Source organism: Manis pentadactyla, chromosome 6, assembly GCF_030020395.1.
Source record: "Manis pentadactyla isolate mManPen7 chromosome 6, mManPen7.hap1, whole genome shotgun sequence".
Taxonomy (NCBI): domain Eukaryota; kingdom Metazoa; phylum Chordata; class Mammalia; order Pholidota; family Manidae; genus Manis; species Manis pentadactyla.
The window spans coordinates 21,530,848-21,547,112 of NC_080024.1; the positions used below are offsets into that span (position 1 = coordinate 21,530,848).

General features: G+C 35.1%; 1 protein-coding gene across 5 annotated transcripts in view; it reads right to left on the minus strand.

Annotated features, from left to right (window-relative positions):
- The window catches only part of SPAG16 (sperm associated antigen 16), a 974,490-nt gene that overhangs the window by 461,897 nt on the left and 496,328 nt on the right, over positions 1-16,265 (minus strand). For all 5 annotated transcript variants that reach the window (XM_057503578.1, XM_057503577.1, XM_057503581.1 and 2 more), the window contains one exon: positions 1,908-2,051. In XM_057503578.1, coding sequence (XP_057359561.1) covers positions 1,908-2,051 — 144 coding nt within the window. The remainder of the gene's footprint in view (positions 1-1,907; positions 2,052-16,265) is intronic.

The following is a 16,265-nucleotide window of genomic DNA, read 5'->3' on the forward strand; positions in this document are numbered from 1 at the left end:
TGTTGTGCATACATTGCATTAAACATTATAAAATGTTTGAGGTCCGAGAGATAAACTAAAGAATTGATTTCTACCTCATACAAAAAAGAGCCTTTTTGTTATTGTTTCTAATAATTATTTATTATTTTTCATTAATTCTACAAAGAGAACATTTGCTATTCAGTATCTCTCACTTAAAAACACTTAATGTGTAAATGTATTTTCTCCAATTATTTTTATCCCATGCAGTATAGCGGCATTTTACTAAAGGTCTGCCAAAAAAAAGTACTAAATGTAAATTCATATTATGAGTGAATAATGATGTATTTCACCTAATTTTAATTTCAGTAATTGAGCAGGGAAACAAGATCTATTGAAAGGACTGTGTGCTGGTCAAGTACTAATGAGAAAATCTCTGAGTCACGAGCTGTCATGGTAACGGGGCATTATGGAAATCTGATTAGCATGCCTAGAAGCTACATAAGTGATAGGCTACGTGTCTAATTGTGTTGCCTCTGCTTGCAAGATGGGCTTTATGTCCCTAAGATGTGAGAGGTGGTGCAGTTCTCTTTACATATCAGATGTGGAATGTACTACATTCAACAATTAAGTTCAAATATCCAGTACTAATGATAAGTTATAGTTTGAGAAAATTTTTTTTTAATGTTTTAAAAGTTTACTCTTCTCATTAGCTCAGATTTCTGAACTTAGTTTATTTTTATTTCAATCTAATTTCATTGACATTCATACCAGGGTAAGACAAAGATGGTTTAAAAAAAACAGTTTTGTGAAAATATGAAAATAAATCAATGGGGTCTTCCTAAGAACAAGATTTCCCAATGGAATGGTTTACAAATTGCACCAAGAACTGTGAGTCTCCAAGATAATTGGACCAGAGAGTGTAAGAAAGAGCCAGATGCAAGACTGTTCACAAAGGTCAAGTGTAATAATGAACAACAGAAGACGGTCAGGATTGCGGGTAGGAACTGACCATAAGCAACTGCGGGCAGAACTTTTTGCTGCTAGAAATAATATATCTGTGTGTTTATTGGTGTCTTTCCTTCTGTGCCCTTGGCATTTGGGCTACAAAAATTCAGTGAATTCTAAACATTTCTGAGCTAAATGCTTTCAATTCTGTTTTTTCTCTTTATTATCTGAGTGTCATTGAAATCATTAAAGAAATTTATCACTGCTTTCTGATCCTTTTTGGTAGGCACTTAATTCTAAAAGGAGAACCTGCAAGATTAACAGAGGCAAGGTAAACACTGGCATGTGTTCCCGACTAGAAATCCACGTGCCTTATCAGAGCTTGTGAGCGCAAGGAGCATTAGTAGCAGTTGTCTTGGGGAGCTTATTACTCTTGCTAAGTGCATCAGCGTGTGGACTAAACTTTACCTGTACCAAATATCAAATGCAATCAATCTAAAGTCAATATAATGAAAGCCAAAGGAGCATTTATCTACATGTTTCACAATTCAGTGGAGGATATGGGGCTACAGAGAACGTGACATCAAAGCCAGCAAAGTACATTCATTTATACAAGTCCTTGTATAGAGATCTGTTGTACAAGAGATTTATTGTACAGCTTAGAGCCCAAAGTCAACAGTATTGTACTGTATATTTAAAAATTTGCTAAACGGGTAGATCTTATATTAAGTGATCTTAATAATAATAATAAAGTAATAATTAATGAAAGGAGGAAACCTTTGAAGATGACATGTTTATGATATATACTGGTGTGATGGTATCAAGGATACATACTTATCTTCAAACTTACCAAGTTGTATATATTAAATACATAAATTTTTTGTATGTTATTCGTACTTCAAGAAAGTAGTGTTTTTAAAAGGTCAGCAAAGTAAATAAAAAGAGTAAACAAGTGCCTTCCTGTAGATATTAGGCTGGTTCAGGGAATTGCGTGTACTGACCTGGGATGGAAGCAGCAATCGGAAAGCCAGTCAGTGTGACCGAATCCTGTGAGAAGCACGTTGCCTTTGGGGAGCCCCACCACCTTCCAGAGGCGGTCCTCCCCACAGGAGACTAGGGTATCTTTGCTGGGGTGCATGATGACACTGCACAGGGAGAGAGAAGAAAAGAGTTATGGGGAAATAACAGGGAATGACTTCACATTATGAAGAAATGAAATGGTGGGGATTATCCTGTTTCAGCAAGGCAGGCCAGCTCACAGGGTGCTGGCTCAGAAGATCCAGATACTATGTTCTGGCTGTAACTCTAATGCTCATAGTTTTTGGTCACCATCAATATTAATTAATTTCACTGGATCTCAGATATTTCATTTGAAGCATGAGATAGTTGGTTTAGATGAATGTTCCTGCCTTTATTCCGGGTTAAAAACAGTAATTCTGTTTTTTCTTTTATAGAGAAAATGTTATGTTAATGGTAATTTGTTGTTAGGATATTGGAACCAGTAGCCATGCTTATTATAGAGAATCAGAATTACTTTCAGACTATAGTATATCTTAAATCAGGCATTATCCAGGAAAAGATCATGAATCATAACCACATTATCATAGTATATAATAAATACTATAAATGAAACAATAACTCCATGGCCCACTATCTACACAAAGCAAAGGAGATCAAATTGTGTGTTAATATGCCACTTAAATTGGCTTCAGTTAATGCACAGTACACAAAATACGGTAATGAATTCAGTGCATAAGGCAATTCTCACGCTATAAAGGCATAGAGAGAAATAAGAAAGAAGTATGTAAAATTAATGATTAACACATTAAGCAGTATTATTTGAACCGGGCTATGAATATTGTGACTATTTAAATATTGGAGCTAAACTATTCTCAAATCAAGAGTCTACAAAGTTAATGCCTGATATTACATCTATGGCAATGATGTAATGTTATTTATGTAGAGTTTCATCTATGCTTTACCATGTAATAGAAACAAATGTGCCCAATGTTAAGCACCTATTAAAAAACAAGCCTAAATATTAGCAACAAATTGTTTAATTTCAGTATAGCTATCTCATATCAAAGACATAATGCATTTACTTGCCTATGTAGTGAAGTGAAACAAATAATGATTTAAAAAAATAAAAACTACACATCCATTTCTCCCACCACCAATTCTATAAATAGCCTTATTTGTTTCTTCTGCAATATAGACTTTAGGAAATACAATTTCTCAAAGAAATCATGGTCTCAGTCCATAACTACATGGGTAACTCCAGGACATACATGGGAGCAAAACTTTGTTCACTATGGATGCCTTCTAGTAATACCATTAAACCTCATAATTTTGAGCTAAAAAAATCATGTCCTTGCTTAGACCTATACAATTTTGGAAGTCTGATGTTGTCAGTCAGTGTAGGAAACTTTCAGCTCACAGGCATGTGACCGCTATGAGTGGGACTTCTTTCTAGTGTAAAACTGTTTCATTTTTCTCCAGAACTTAGCTGCTCAAAATAAACAGAGTAGAAGGGAAATTATTCATTTTGCAATTCATCATAATGTTGGTTTGTGACTTTCAGAAGGCCAGTTCAGGAAAGGAATTTATTACAGCTCAACTGGGTAGAGGATACATTTATAGAACTTAATTAGAAGAAAAATATGATGAGAGGTAAAAAATGTCAGATTGAAATGAATTCTGTATTCACATACACATAAGAAGGCAAACCAAATCCTTGAAGCTACCGAGTATGATGTATGCTGTCTAACAGTCTTCCTGGCACGCACATGCTCACTGGACTAGATGATAAATTACCCTCTTTAAGTGAAGATAACTAAAATCATTGATATCTTTACGAACTTGGGAAGGTAAGTTTCCCAAATGACTTTTGTGAGGGGAGCTATTTCTGGAATTTAAGGAAAAATATAAACCAAACCCATTGGTGGTTAGTCAGTTTTGGACGTGTTTTTCCAGACTCTTCTGATCCCTTCTACTTTGGGACCTCCTCCAAACCACATGCAGCTTCTGCATCCACTTTGCATGAATTGATCCTTCTAACTGCACTCTGGTTTCTTTGCCCATATATTTTTTTCCTAACATTGACTCTTTTTGTTTTTTTTTTTTTAATCTCTCATCTATAAATGCCTTTTTATTTTTCCTAATCATTCTGGACAAATTTCAGTCAGAAACTGATTCTCTACCTTGAAAGAATATGATATTTTACTTCATCCATTAAATGGTCTTTAAGTGAAAGGAAGTATTTCCAACTTATGTAAAAAGGATGTTAATGATTTCATAAAAAAACAATTAATAAATATTTGTTATGGAATTAGTTACTAATTAATGTATCACCAAAGTGTCACACATAGTGACAAAGACTCCCCAAGAATGACAAATCCCAACTCAGTCACTCCACGTGCAAGATGACCAGATGGGGAACATTAAGGGCCATGGACCAGAAGGCATTTCCCTTCACACAGAAGTTCAGTGTTACTATCAACTCCATAATCAGGCACTGATGTCCAAGATTTCTTCCTTAACATCATCAATTAACAGGAAAAATATTTCATATTGTTTGAAAATGTAATGTCACCAGAATTTGTTGTAAATGCTTAATTCTCACAAATGGCATGAACCCTCATGAGGGTAGAGGTCTGTGTAGTTTGTTTGCTGTATAGGCAATCCAAACAGTGACTGGCACATAGTAGCTACTCAACAAGTGGTTGTGAAATGTCTGACTGAGTGATTGGCTTTGGTACTATTAATTTTGTTATTTTATGAGTAAGTAAACAGAGGTTGAAATATCACACAAATTATTCAAGTCCACATTTGGTAATATGTGGAGGCTGAGTTTGACTTTGAGTCTCATGACTTTAGCTTCTTGTATGTGTGTACTGCAAACATCAATAATTCTTATTTCAGTGATTGGAGCTATTATCATTCCCAATAAATGCTTAAGTCATTTAGTCATTATTAAGCTCTGAGTTAAAGAACACATCTAGGCATTGTCAGTGTGTGTGTGTGTGTGTGTGTGTAGCATACCACCTGACATAATATATAGGATACCACGTTACATAATAACCTTAAGGTGGCTGGAGAGCCCTGCCCCCAGGAATGAAAATGCAATGTTCTGGTGCTACGGAAGAAACCAGGTGAGTAGCACCCCTCCTGCATTGGTTAAGTGATTTGCTCAAGGTCCTGAAGCCAGAGGTGTCAAAGTGAGAACATGAATTTGAGATTTTTCTCTCCAAAGGCCATGTCTCTCAGCAGAGTGAATGCAGCACCTAAATTGCCTTTTCTGCTTTTAGATAACAACAGGAGCAGAAACTAAGCAGAATGCTGTCTTATTTCTGTCTAGCTATTACTGAGATGCATTTTGAAGTTTCTAAAGAAGTGAATAATTTTTTTTTGTTATTTTTCTAATGATGCATGAAAGGTCATAACTATTGCCACTAATTATTTTCTGGAAGTTGGGCACTGGCTAGGTTCAGAGCAGCGGAGTGATAGATCAAAGAGAAAGAAGTACTTATGGTCTAAAGCAGAGGTTGGACAACTTTTTTTCTGTAAAAGGCAGAGAGTAAACATTCTAGGCTTATGAACCATATGGTCTCTGCTGTAACTACTCATTCTGCCACTGTAACATGAACGTAGCAACAAACAAACCAGAAATGAATAAGGCTGTGTTCCAATGAAACTGTTTACAAAGTTAGGTGGTAGGCCAGATTTGGCCTTTGGCTTCGAGTTCGCCTCTGCCTGTTCTAAGGCATTTGCAGGTCATGGAGTAGACCAGTATTTAAGTATGTAGGCTCCAGAGTCAGATATAAGTTTGAACTCTTGCTCCAGTATTTACTTGCTAGGAATTCTTAAATAAGCTACTTCACCAGCCTTATCCTCAGGTTCCTCATCTGAAGAAATGGGAAGAATATATTATGGACCTCATAGGTTTGTTTTGAGAATTAAATAAGTAAATGTATATAAAGGACTTAAAATAGTGTCAGACACATAATAAAAACTCAGTTTTTATTATCATAGTGCAAAAGGACAGGGTCCCTGAGGCCAGCCAGCCTAGATTTGAATATTGGCCTACAACTTACTTACTGGCTAATTACATTGTACAACTTCTCAGCTTCAGTTCCCTTATTTGTGAAAAGGAGGGATAATAAAACTGATTCACAGGGGTGTTGTGGTGTGAGGATAAAGGAAGTTGGTATATGTAAAGTGATTGGAACAATATCTGAACATGGTCAGCTCTCCAGAAATATTATTAAACATCATTTCATTTCATTGTATCTTGGCCCTTTATATAGTTTAAGTTATATAATCCATGCATGCCTTTTTTTAGGACCATGGGTAGTAAATTTAGTATGAGAATTGTAGATATTTAGAGAGAAATGATACTTCCATATAGTTTTGATAGACATTGAATATTGGTGGGCTTTATTTGATGTAAAATCCTCTGATGCAAATGCAGCCCCCATATCTAATACTTTCACAAATGAACATAAGGAAGTTTTGGGTTTGTTTCTTTCATGATACAGTTTTTAGGAATGCACTGATGGAAACAGTGGACAGTATGTACACAATGACTCTTATCTCGGCCTTCATGTCTACAACTGGCACAGAGGAGTTGCTGGCTCCAGCAGAAGGGTGCTGCTGGGCCCTGGGCGTGCTGAGATGAAGACGGCGCCATTCTTCTCTTCAAGCACTTTCCCCAAATAGGTGTCCCTCTTGTAGACATAAAATGACTTTCATTCTCAAAGACATTTTCCCGAATTTCTAGTTAATACAAATAATGAGCTCTTACTTAGTATTTTCCTGGCGCCTGCCTAAGTACCACAAAGTCACTTTACTTTAAACTTTGAATATAAGCTTTCTGCTTCCCTTTAACTTACTATTAATTATAATTACAAGATTCGAAGACAAAGGCGCTGTCAGCTCATTCCCAAGTTAATAAGCTTGTGACTAGGGTGAAAATAGTACAGGAAAACATCATAAGGATTCAAAAGAAGAAAATGTGGGTGAATGTTAGCCCAGCTTCATAATCAAGTCTGTCCTGATGAAGTATCAATAAAATGTTTTGTTAAACAATAGACTAGGCATGTTACATAAAACATTATGTTCTAACAGAGATTTTCTCCCTTTTATAATAGGATGCATTCCTTATTTTAGACCATCTGATATTCACTTCAAAAGCTCTCCTCTCTAATTGAAATTGTTCTTTCCAGTAGTGGCATTACACAAGGATATTTTGGAGGGAATATGTGTAGGTGTATGGAGAACACTATTAATTATCAGTAGAGTCAGTGACATAAGCACCACTGTTAGACTTTTCAAAGAGAAGAATATTAATCCAAAAAAAGATTGTCACAAGAAAGACTAATTAGATTCCCCTGTCTTCACTTGAAGTTATTCAGCATTGTAAATGTTTCCTTCACTTCAGTTCACAGGCTGTAATTATTTCTAACACAGAAGATGCACAGTGGGTTGAAAATGAATCAATATCAAAATGTGTGTCTCATGAATGTGAGGTGACCACTTATCTACTCGTCCTTAGTGACAGCACAAACTCACACATTACATATGCTTTTATCCAGCTTACTGGGGCAAATATATATAAAAGATTTATCTGACTGCTGCTCAGCTAATAAATGCATCTTATACTTCGATATACATCAGGATTTACAAAGTACTCTAACATGCAAAATTTTTTCATTATTTCAACAAACGTGTATCAAGAGCCTAAGATGAAGTATGCAAAACAGACAGGGGCATCATCCTCAGGGAGCTTCTATGTGGATGAGGGGAAACAAAGAGCAACAATAAAATAACTGAACAAAATAAACCAGATATAAGAAACTTATAATAAAGTGGCATGACCATGATTTGGTGGGCAGGCTTATTTTTGATGGTTAGGTAAGTCCTCACTGAAGATGTGATATTCTAGCCGAGATCAGAAAAGAAAGAAGGAAGAAGCATCTTTAGGATGATTCTGGGGCAGGTGGTTTCAGGCATAGGTTTTGCATGTGCAAAAGTGCTAAGGCTGAAAGGAACTGGTGTATTCAAGAGACAGACCAAAACCAGGGTGGCTGCAGAAGGAGGCAAGGGTGACTGTGTAGAGAATGGGTGAGGAGCAACAGGAAGGCTGCTCTCATGTCACATGCTGAGAAAAGAAGGCCGAAATTTATCCTAAGATCATTGAATGACTTAGGTATGAGAATGATACATGATTGATAATTATTTAAAAGATCTTTCCAGCTGCTGTGTGGAAAAAGAGAAAGTGGGGATCAAGAGAAGAAACCAGGACGTTAGCTAGGGGTGTACAGCAGTATCCTAAGAATAATGGCTTTAGATCCATTTAACATAAAGCTACATATTATTCTGACAAATGTCTCTTTAATATATTAACATTTTAACCATTATCTCCAGGAAGAGGCAACTCATAGTTGTTCTCACCAATAAAGAATATTAAATAATTAAGTATAACTTAACGAGTGTCAAAGAAAAATGGAATAAAAACTCATAAAACAAATATGTACACAAAACAAAGTAATTAAAAATATATCTAAATATCAGGTTTCATTAATTTATAGAAGTCAGCTAAGAAAATCTGAAAATATGAAATCTTAATACTTCCCTGGCACTTTAAGTTTAAAAATTGTGACATTACATATTTTATTCAAAGCAAAGTATTATTTATATTGTTGAGATCTGGAATGTAGCACCTTCCTTTCATTTTTACTAGATAGCTATAACATTTTCACATCTATGGATTTATTAATAAAGCCATAGAGGGTAGTCATAAAAGCTAATGTCCCCTTTTTATTTTTCTTGTCCACTTCCAATTTCATATGCACAGTAAATTTAGAGTGGAATGGGGTACGAAACAGTCTCCCCTTTGCATTGGTACCTGCCTGGTAGTGCTAACCCCAGTCACCAGGGTAATGGGTGGGCAAGACTGGACGCATGGTCTGGCTCATCGGTGGAAAGGCCACAAGCAGTGACTTAGATATACTGTGACTCGAAAGGCCATTTATTAAAAGAACAAGTTTCCATGTATTAATGTAACATCCTAACATTGACTCGAAAGGCCATTTATTAAAAGAACAAGTTTCCATGTATTAATGTAACATCCTAACATTCATTCATATTATTAGTTTACAGACTAAATCCAAATCCTTTTTAACAAGATACAAATTGTTTGTTTTTTATCCAAGTATAATGGGTCTACACAACTTTCCAAAAATCTGTTTTATTCCTCAATGAGATAGCACAAATTTATACTTTTCAACTAAAATTTTAGTTTAACTTCAAATATAATAAATTTTCTAGGGAAAGTCTTCAGGTTGGATAAAGTCAAATTTTAGGTAACATTAAGTTATATCAACTATTTATAAATACAGGTAATACTATTTTTGTTACTTTTTCTATGTGCTAATTCATGAATTGCCCCATTTAAATTTATAGGTATGTATTTTTATAAGAAAGTAAAAGTCCCTCAATATATATATAAATGTAAAGATTTTCCACCAACACTCAACACTCAACTCAAATATCATTTATGGAGAGTCAACATATATATAAATATGAAGACTTAGAATCTTTTAAAATATGCCATTGCCTCGTCTACACAGCTGCATATCTTTGTTTCACAGTGTGGAGTGAGAGCTTAAACTTTGGTGAACTCACGAGCCAGGCCTCTTCCCAATTGCCTTCCAGATGAATTAAGATCTGGGGAGAGTAGGGACAGTCCCCTTGAATAAAAGTCACTTCAATGTATTATGTTTGTTTTCTCACATAAAAAAATGTGGTATCATTTATCCTGTCTCCTTCACTTTAATCTTGTTTTATTTATTGAATAAAAGAAAACTTAGGAAAGGATACTCTTAATCTGAACAATATCACTTCTGTATTCTTCAGAAGTTGTTGAACTTTCTAGAATGTGGAAGAAAGACTACTTCAAAATACACAGAGTAAATTAAGTGACATTTATAAACTCCAAAAGCAAGTGAAGACAGGCCCCATTATTTTGGTAAATGGAATGAGGAACACCAGCCACATTGGTTAACTACATCCAGATTTATAAAAATACTCCTGGAACCTTCCTGGAACCTTAGCAGCCAAACATTTTACGCTGCATAATTTTATAAACACTGTGCTTCATGTTATGAAACTGCTGAACTTCTATATGGTGTAACACGTTTGAAAAGTTACATTACATATTTATGTTCCTAAGAAACCCATTTCAACAATTTATTTAGTGATTTTACATTTCAGCAGTTTATAAGAATTCTATGTATTTATGAATATAAAAACTTTCCATTTTACATCTTCTTAAGCATTAGTGACATATGGCAGATGTTTTTTAAGCTAAAGTCAAACATCCCTGGTAAGAGCTCTATCATGAAAATATCTTAAAATCCAGGAGAATATTTAGAATTATAACCTACAGGAAATCTAGTTATAATTGAAAGTTTTACTACTAAAGATATGGAATTGAGGTAAATTCACAGACTGAAGTATAGTACAGAATACTGTTCTGAATTTGACTCAATTTATTAGATATCACCAAGTGAATGTGATGATGTTTAACTATTGACAACATTTTTTGGTATCCATTTGATAAATTAGAAAGCCAAATTAATTATTTATTATTCTTTTATTATTGAAAGGTACTCAGTAAAATTTAGCATATTTTTTACAAATAGGTTGTGGAACTTAGGAGACATACATTGAAATTATGATGTTATATAATCATTCTGAGTCTCAATTTCTATATTAAACATATAGATGCGCTAAGACTGAGTTACATCATCATGCCTTATTTGCATCAGAGTTCATGTGGTGGAACTGGTGGGGAAAAGAAAAGGGAACTACTCTCTGAGTTTGGCACTCATGGTATATAGCTGGCAATATGAGAGAGGGGAAGCCAAATAGTGGCAATGAGTGAACCCCTGAGCAGTTTTCAGGGCATGGGGGACAGGAAACAGGGAGTAGGAGGAAAGTGACAGTAAGAACTGAGATGACAAAAACATCTTAGTAAAGCTATCTAAAAACACAAACAAGTTGATTCTGGGTTGGCAACCAGAGTTTTAGAGCCAGAGTGATAAATACAATGAAAAGTGTAAGCTTCAGGAGTGGAATTATGTGGCCAGTTGGGCCAGGATGGGAACGGACCCAGATGGTGGGACATACATCCTAAAGAAGGGAGGAGGTAGTAGAAATCGGTTCAATGACAGATTAAAGAAAGAAAGGGACAAACATGAAATGGGTCCTGATAATCTGACATGCAGTAAGATATTGCTCCATCTGTGTTTTATTCCCATGCCTTTGTCTCTGCATCATATACGCTGCTGACATCTTCCTTCTTCTACTCCATGTGAAATAAGCAAAAATTTAAAGATATGTGTATTGATTCTCTTCTATTCCCAACTACCCACTTTGGGCAAGAAAAAGGGGCAGAAAGAGCAATCCAAGCAGCAACCTCAGGTAAGCACTGGAATGTCTGATTTTACTTGGACCAATATTCCAATCAGTTAGAACAGGAACAACTGCACAGAAATTCAATTACATGATTTATTATCAACCCTGAGTTCTACCAAATTCAGTGGGGAAATAAAAGTATGCACCATTCCCAAGTGTCTCAAACACACAGCTTAATCAATCCTCCTTTATAAATAACTCAAATCATATTCTTTATTGCAGCATTCAATGTCTACAGCACACACCCATCTAAAAATTACCCAAAGCTTCACCTATACCATTTGGCTCTGCCTCCAGTTACTTTTGGATTGTGTGTGTGTGTGTGTGTGTGTGTGTCTAGCTTATGTTTTAACATTTTTGTTGTCTTTAGAAAGGAGAAGGAATTTCACTGCAAGAGCAGGAGAGGGGAAGTGTTTCTTTCTTTCATTTATTTATTTAATTTATTTAATTTATTTTGGTATCATTAATCTATAATTACATGAACATTATGGTTACTAGACTCCCCCCATCGTCAAGTCCCCACCACATACCCTATTACAGTCACTGTCCATCAACGTAGTAAGATGCTATAGAATCATTACTTGTCTTCTCTGTATATACTTCCTTTCCCATGTCCCCCCCCCACTGCCGCTACATCATTTGTGCTCATCGCAATGCCCCCTTTTTCCCCCTTGTCCCTCCCTTCCCACCCATCCTCCCCAGTCCCTTTCCCTTTGGTAACTGTTAGTCCATTCTTGGGTTCTGTAAGTCTGCTGCTGTTTTGTTCCTTCAGTTTTTTTCTTTGTTCTTATCCTTCACATATGAGCGAAATCATTTGGTACTTGTCTTTCTCCGCCTGGCTTATTTCACTGAGCATAATACCCTCTAGCTCCATCCATGTTGTTGCAAATGGTAGGATGTGTTTTCTTCTTATGTCTGAATAATATTCCATTGTGTATATGTACCACATCTTCTTTATCCATTCATCTACTGATGGACACTTAGGTTGCTTCCATTTCTTGGCTATCGTAAATAGTGCTGCAATAAACATAGGGGTGCATCTGTCTTTTTCAAACTGGGCTGCTGCATTCTTAGGGTAAATTCCTAAGTGTTTCTTAAGTTCTTAACCCTGCTTGTTTAAACACTCCCTGTATCTTGTCTCATTTAGGTATAAGCATCCACAAGAGTCTATGGTTCTGTGTGCTTGTGCACTCTGCTTTACTGCTTCTCAACAAAGGTTTTAGTGACCTATAAAATTTCATCTAATTTAATAACTTCCCTTATTTATTTTAGCTCTACTTGATAGCTTTCCATCTTCTCCTACAACAGATCATCACTCCCTTACCATTTTCCAATACCTTTATCAATATTGCTAGTGAAGGAAAAAAAAAAAACAGGTGTGATGGGTGGGAGAGTGATGTGGGCAGATAATCATTCAAAATAATACTTTAGTTCATTTTGGGTAAATTTAAGTACTGACAATTCTGAACACAAAGTTGAAAATGAATGAATAAAAATCCTACTTATTCTAGAACATTTTTGTCAAAAGGAAATTATTTTGATGTAGCTAAAAATGTTATTAGTTTGACAACTATAGAAAGGTTTTCAGATATCATGATCAAACTCTTTTTTTTGTCTAAAACAATCACAGCAATTATTTAAGCAATGGAGCTACATACAGTTACCCTAAAGGGTATGTGGTCTGTGTACGTTGGACCTGGCACTTGGGAAAGACACCCAAGCCTGTTTCCTCTTCTGTAAAATGGGGATCATATGTGTCTTTAGCTCACATAGAAGATTAGATGAGATAATTTATAAACAGTACTTAGCATAATGCCTGGTGTTCAGTAAAGTTTATTTCAATTATTAAATAGGTTTGATCACTTCTCTCACATAGTAGTTACTTAGTGAGTCCTTGTGGTAGGCAGTAATATTTTAATTCTACATTTATTTCTCTTCTGAAATTAGTTTAATTCTATGTAATATAGATAAACACCAGCTGTTAGGACCACTGCTATTTTCTCTAACATCCATTCCTGTATTCAAGGAACTTTGTAGTCTCTCTTCTAACTCTGAAGATGCATCTGACCATGTGGCCTGCAGCAGCCAATGAGGTTTAGTGGATGTGCCTGACTCTATAGAGGCTCGGAGAATGTTTGCGTGAGTAGGTTTACTCTCCCTTTTGCTCTCTATTATGATCATGAGAAGGAGGCACCTTCCCTAGCTTGACAGAGGATGAGAAACACACGTTGCAGATCCAAGATGTCGTGAGCTTCACCCCCTTGTAGATCAGCTGACCCACGCACATGTGAGTGAGTCCAGTTAAAAGAACAACTATCCCAGCTACGAACAGCAAAATTGCCCATATGACTATCTTAGATGCCTGACCATTAAGCATTTATTGTTGTATATCACTGAGGATTGACAGCTGTGTTTTACATGGTATTAAGATGAAAAAAAACTAAATCATAAATCATACAAATATACTATTTTATAGCATTTTGTGCCATTTGAAATATTCCTTTTTTAGACTCAGATTAGTTCTTTTTTTATATTCTTCATTTGCTGTTATTGAAAAATTTTTTTAAAGCATATATATTAGTTTGAATTAGCTATTATATTTTGTGTTCATTATGATTAAAAATTTAGGTATATAAAAATAGAATATTAACAATTTAAAAACTTTTTTCCGTTTAATTCATATGTATTTTTTTATGGCAGTATAAACAAGAGAAAGTGTTTAAGCAATTGCACAAATCATAGGATTTAATAAATCATAATCTTTGGACACTGGAGCTAAAGGGACTTCCCATTTGAATATACACCATGTTATATATGCATTGTGAAACACACCAAGTTCCGAGTTTATCCTCCATTGCCACTTATATATTTTTGGGCCTCATCCTGTGTTTTCACTTCATCTGTGTTGCTATGTATACAAAATCATCTGATTATTATCCTATGACAACCTTTAATTTGGAAAGCAAATCAATTTCAAAAAGTTATATAACATATAGATGAGTAACTAAGAATCATTTTCAAAAATACTGTTTATGACATTGCTTCCCTCCATTGGTAAAGAAAGTAAAAACTTTGCTATAGCTTTGAATATTTAAAACTAGTTTGAAAAATAATCTATGCTTATTAGAACCTATGATTTACCCATAATCATTATTAGTATTTATTGACTATTTACTATAACTTCAAGATTTCACTAATCAACAAAACAAGAATATAAAATATTCTTTCTGTTATTGGATTTGTGATCTGAGACACTCAATTCAGTATTCTGAAAACTGCTGAATGTTATATAAAATGTAAATACTGTTGATATATAAAATATCTTTTTCAAATTTCATGTGAATTAATTTTCTTTGTCCTAATAATAATCTTTCACCTGTTAAAAATTCCAAGTCAGTTTGCTATAAATCCCTGCAGTCTTGTTAGAAATCAGAGATAACTGAAACCATTTTTATTTCTATCAGTTACAATCCCTCTATATCAATTACCATGATTGTCCTGTAATTTCTGTTCTTTCCCCTCATCTTTTCCATCTGATCTTTGAATGTTAATCAGGCCGAGACAGAACTCCTGCACTGGTTACTCTTCCCACTTAACTTTTCCCACCCATTATTTCAGGTTTCATTTGGTCATGCTACTGGGTTGTTGGAAATGTCAAGTGAAATAGAAAATCTTTATACAAAATGAGTATTCCCTGTTCTAACCCTCTGTTCTCTCTGACAGTCTGAAGATATGAGGACAGCAATTAGAAGGCAACTAGCTCCTTGACCTTTAGGTTTTAGCTTTTTTATCACTAACATTACTGCCACCCAAATCTGCTGTTCTGAACGATGAACAATCTATAACTTTTACAAATGGCTCTAAATAATTAAAATTATTAATATCTTCAAACATATTATAATTATCATTATAATAATAGAAGATGATTAAAGGGAAGCCTCTCACCAGGCCTTGTGTTTTTAATGAGGAATTTCCTTTAAGGGTTACATTCCTGGCCTCTCTCCATACCGTCATTCATTCCTCCTGAGGATGCAGGAAAAACAACTGTCTGACCATATGGCAACTTCAGAGTAAAGTGTTCACTTTACAGTGCTCAGCTCATTTTAGCTTCAGTCTCTTCTCTGGAGCAGCCTGCTTGCAGTAAGCTGACTTCTTTAGCCCTTTTGTGTGGCACCTTGCAAGCACAGACCCCTGTGGGACTATGGTAGGCCAGCTACATTTAGCATTATCTGTGCCCTAATAGGTTAGTCTATTTGCAAGAGTGGAGTAGTGCAAAGCTCATTAAGACCACATAGCAAAATACCCTGCAATCTAACTTTTATAAATAAAAGTTAATATTTTACCTCTATCTTTCAGAGTCCTGCATTTAATTCTCAATGAGTTCTTGACTTGATTAAGGAAAAAGAATATGTATTTATTAGCTCCTTGAATTCCAAATCTTTAAAAAGACAAGCACTAGCATTTGGGAGACTAAAATACTATGGTGTTTAAATCTTGAGGCATGCTGAATCTGATCCTACTGGTTTGGGGGAGCTCCTCATATGTCTTGTGCTTTCCTGTTTGCTGCTGTTTTTATAAACTGCAGATAGATGGTTCTGATGGGGCCAAGTATGTGTATTAGTAATCATGGGTATATTAATACACGTACCAGTGTGGTTCTCCATGAGTGGCTTCATAAAACAATATAAAACGTTTAGCTCAAAAAGTCAGGTTTTCCCTAGATATTACTTGTAAAAATGTTTTCATTGGGACATATAAGAAACAAGACTTTTTTCTTAAGACTTCTAAAATAATGTTCTCCATATTTTGAACAAATCACCTGTATTATCTGTTAATACATTTACTTCTTCATTTGTAAAACTGTAATATTGGGAAATTAA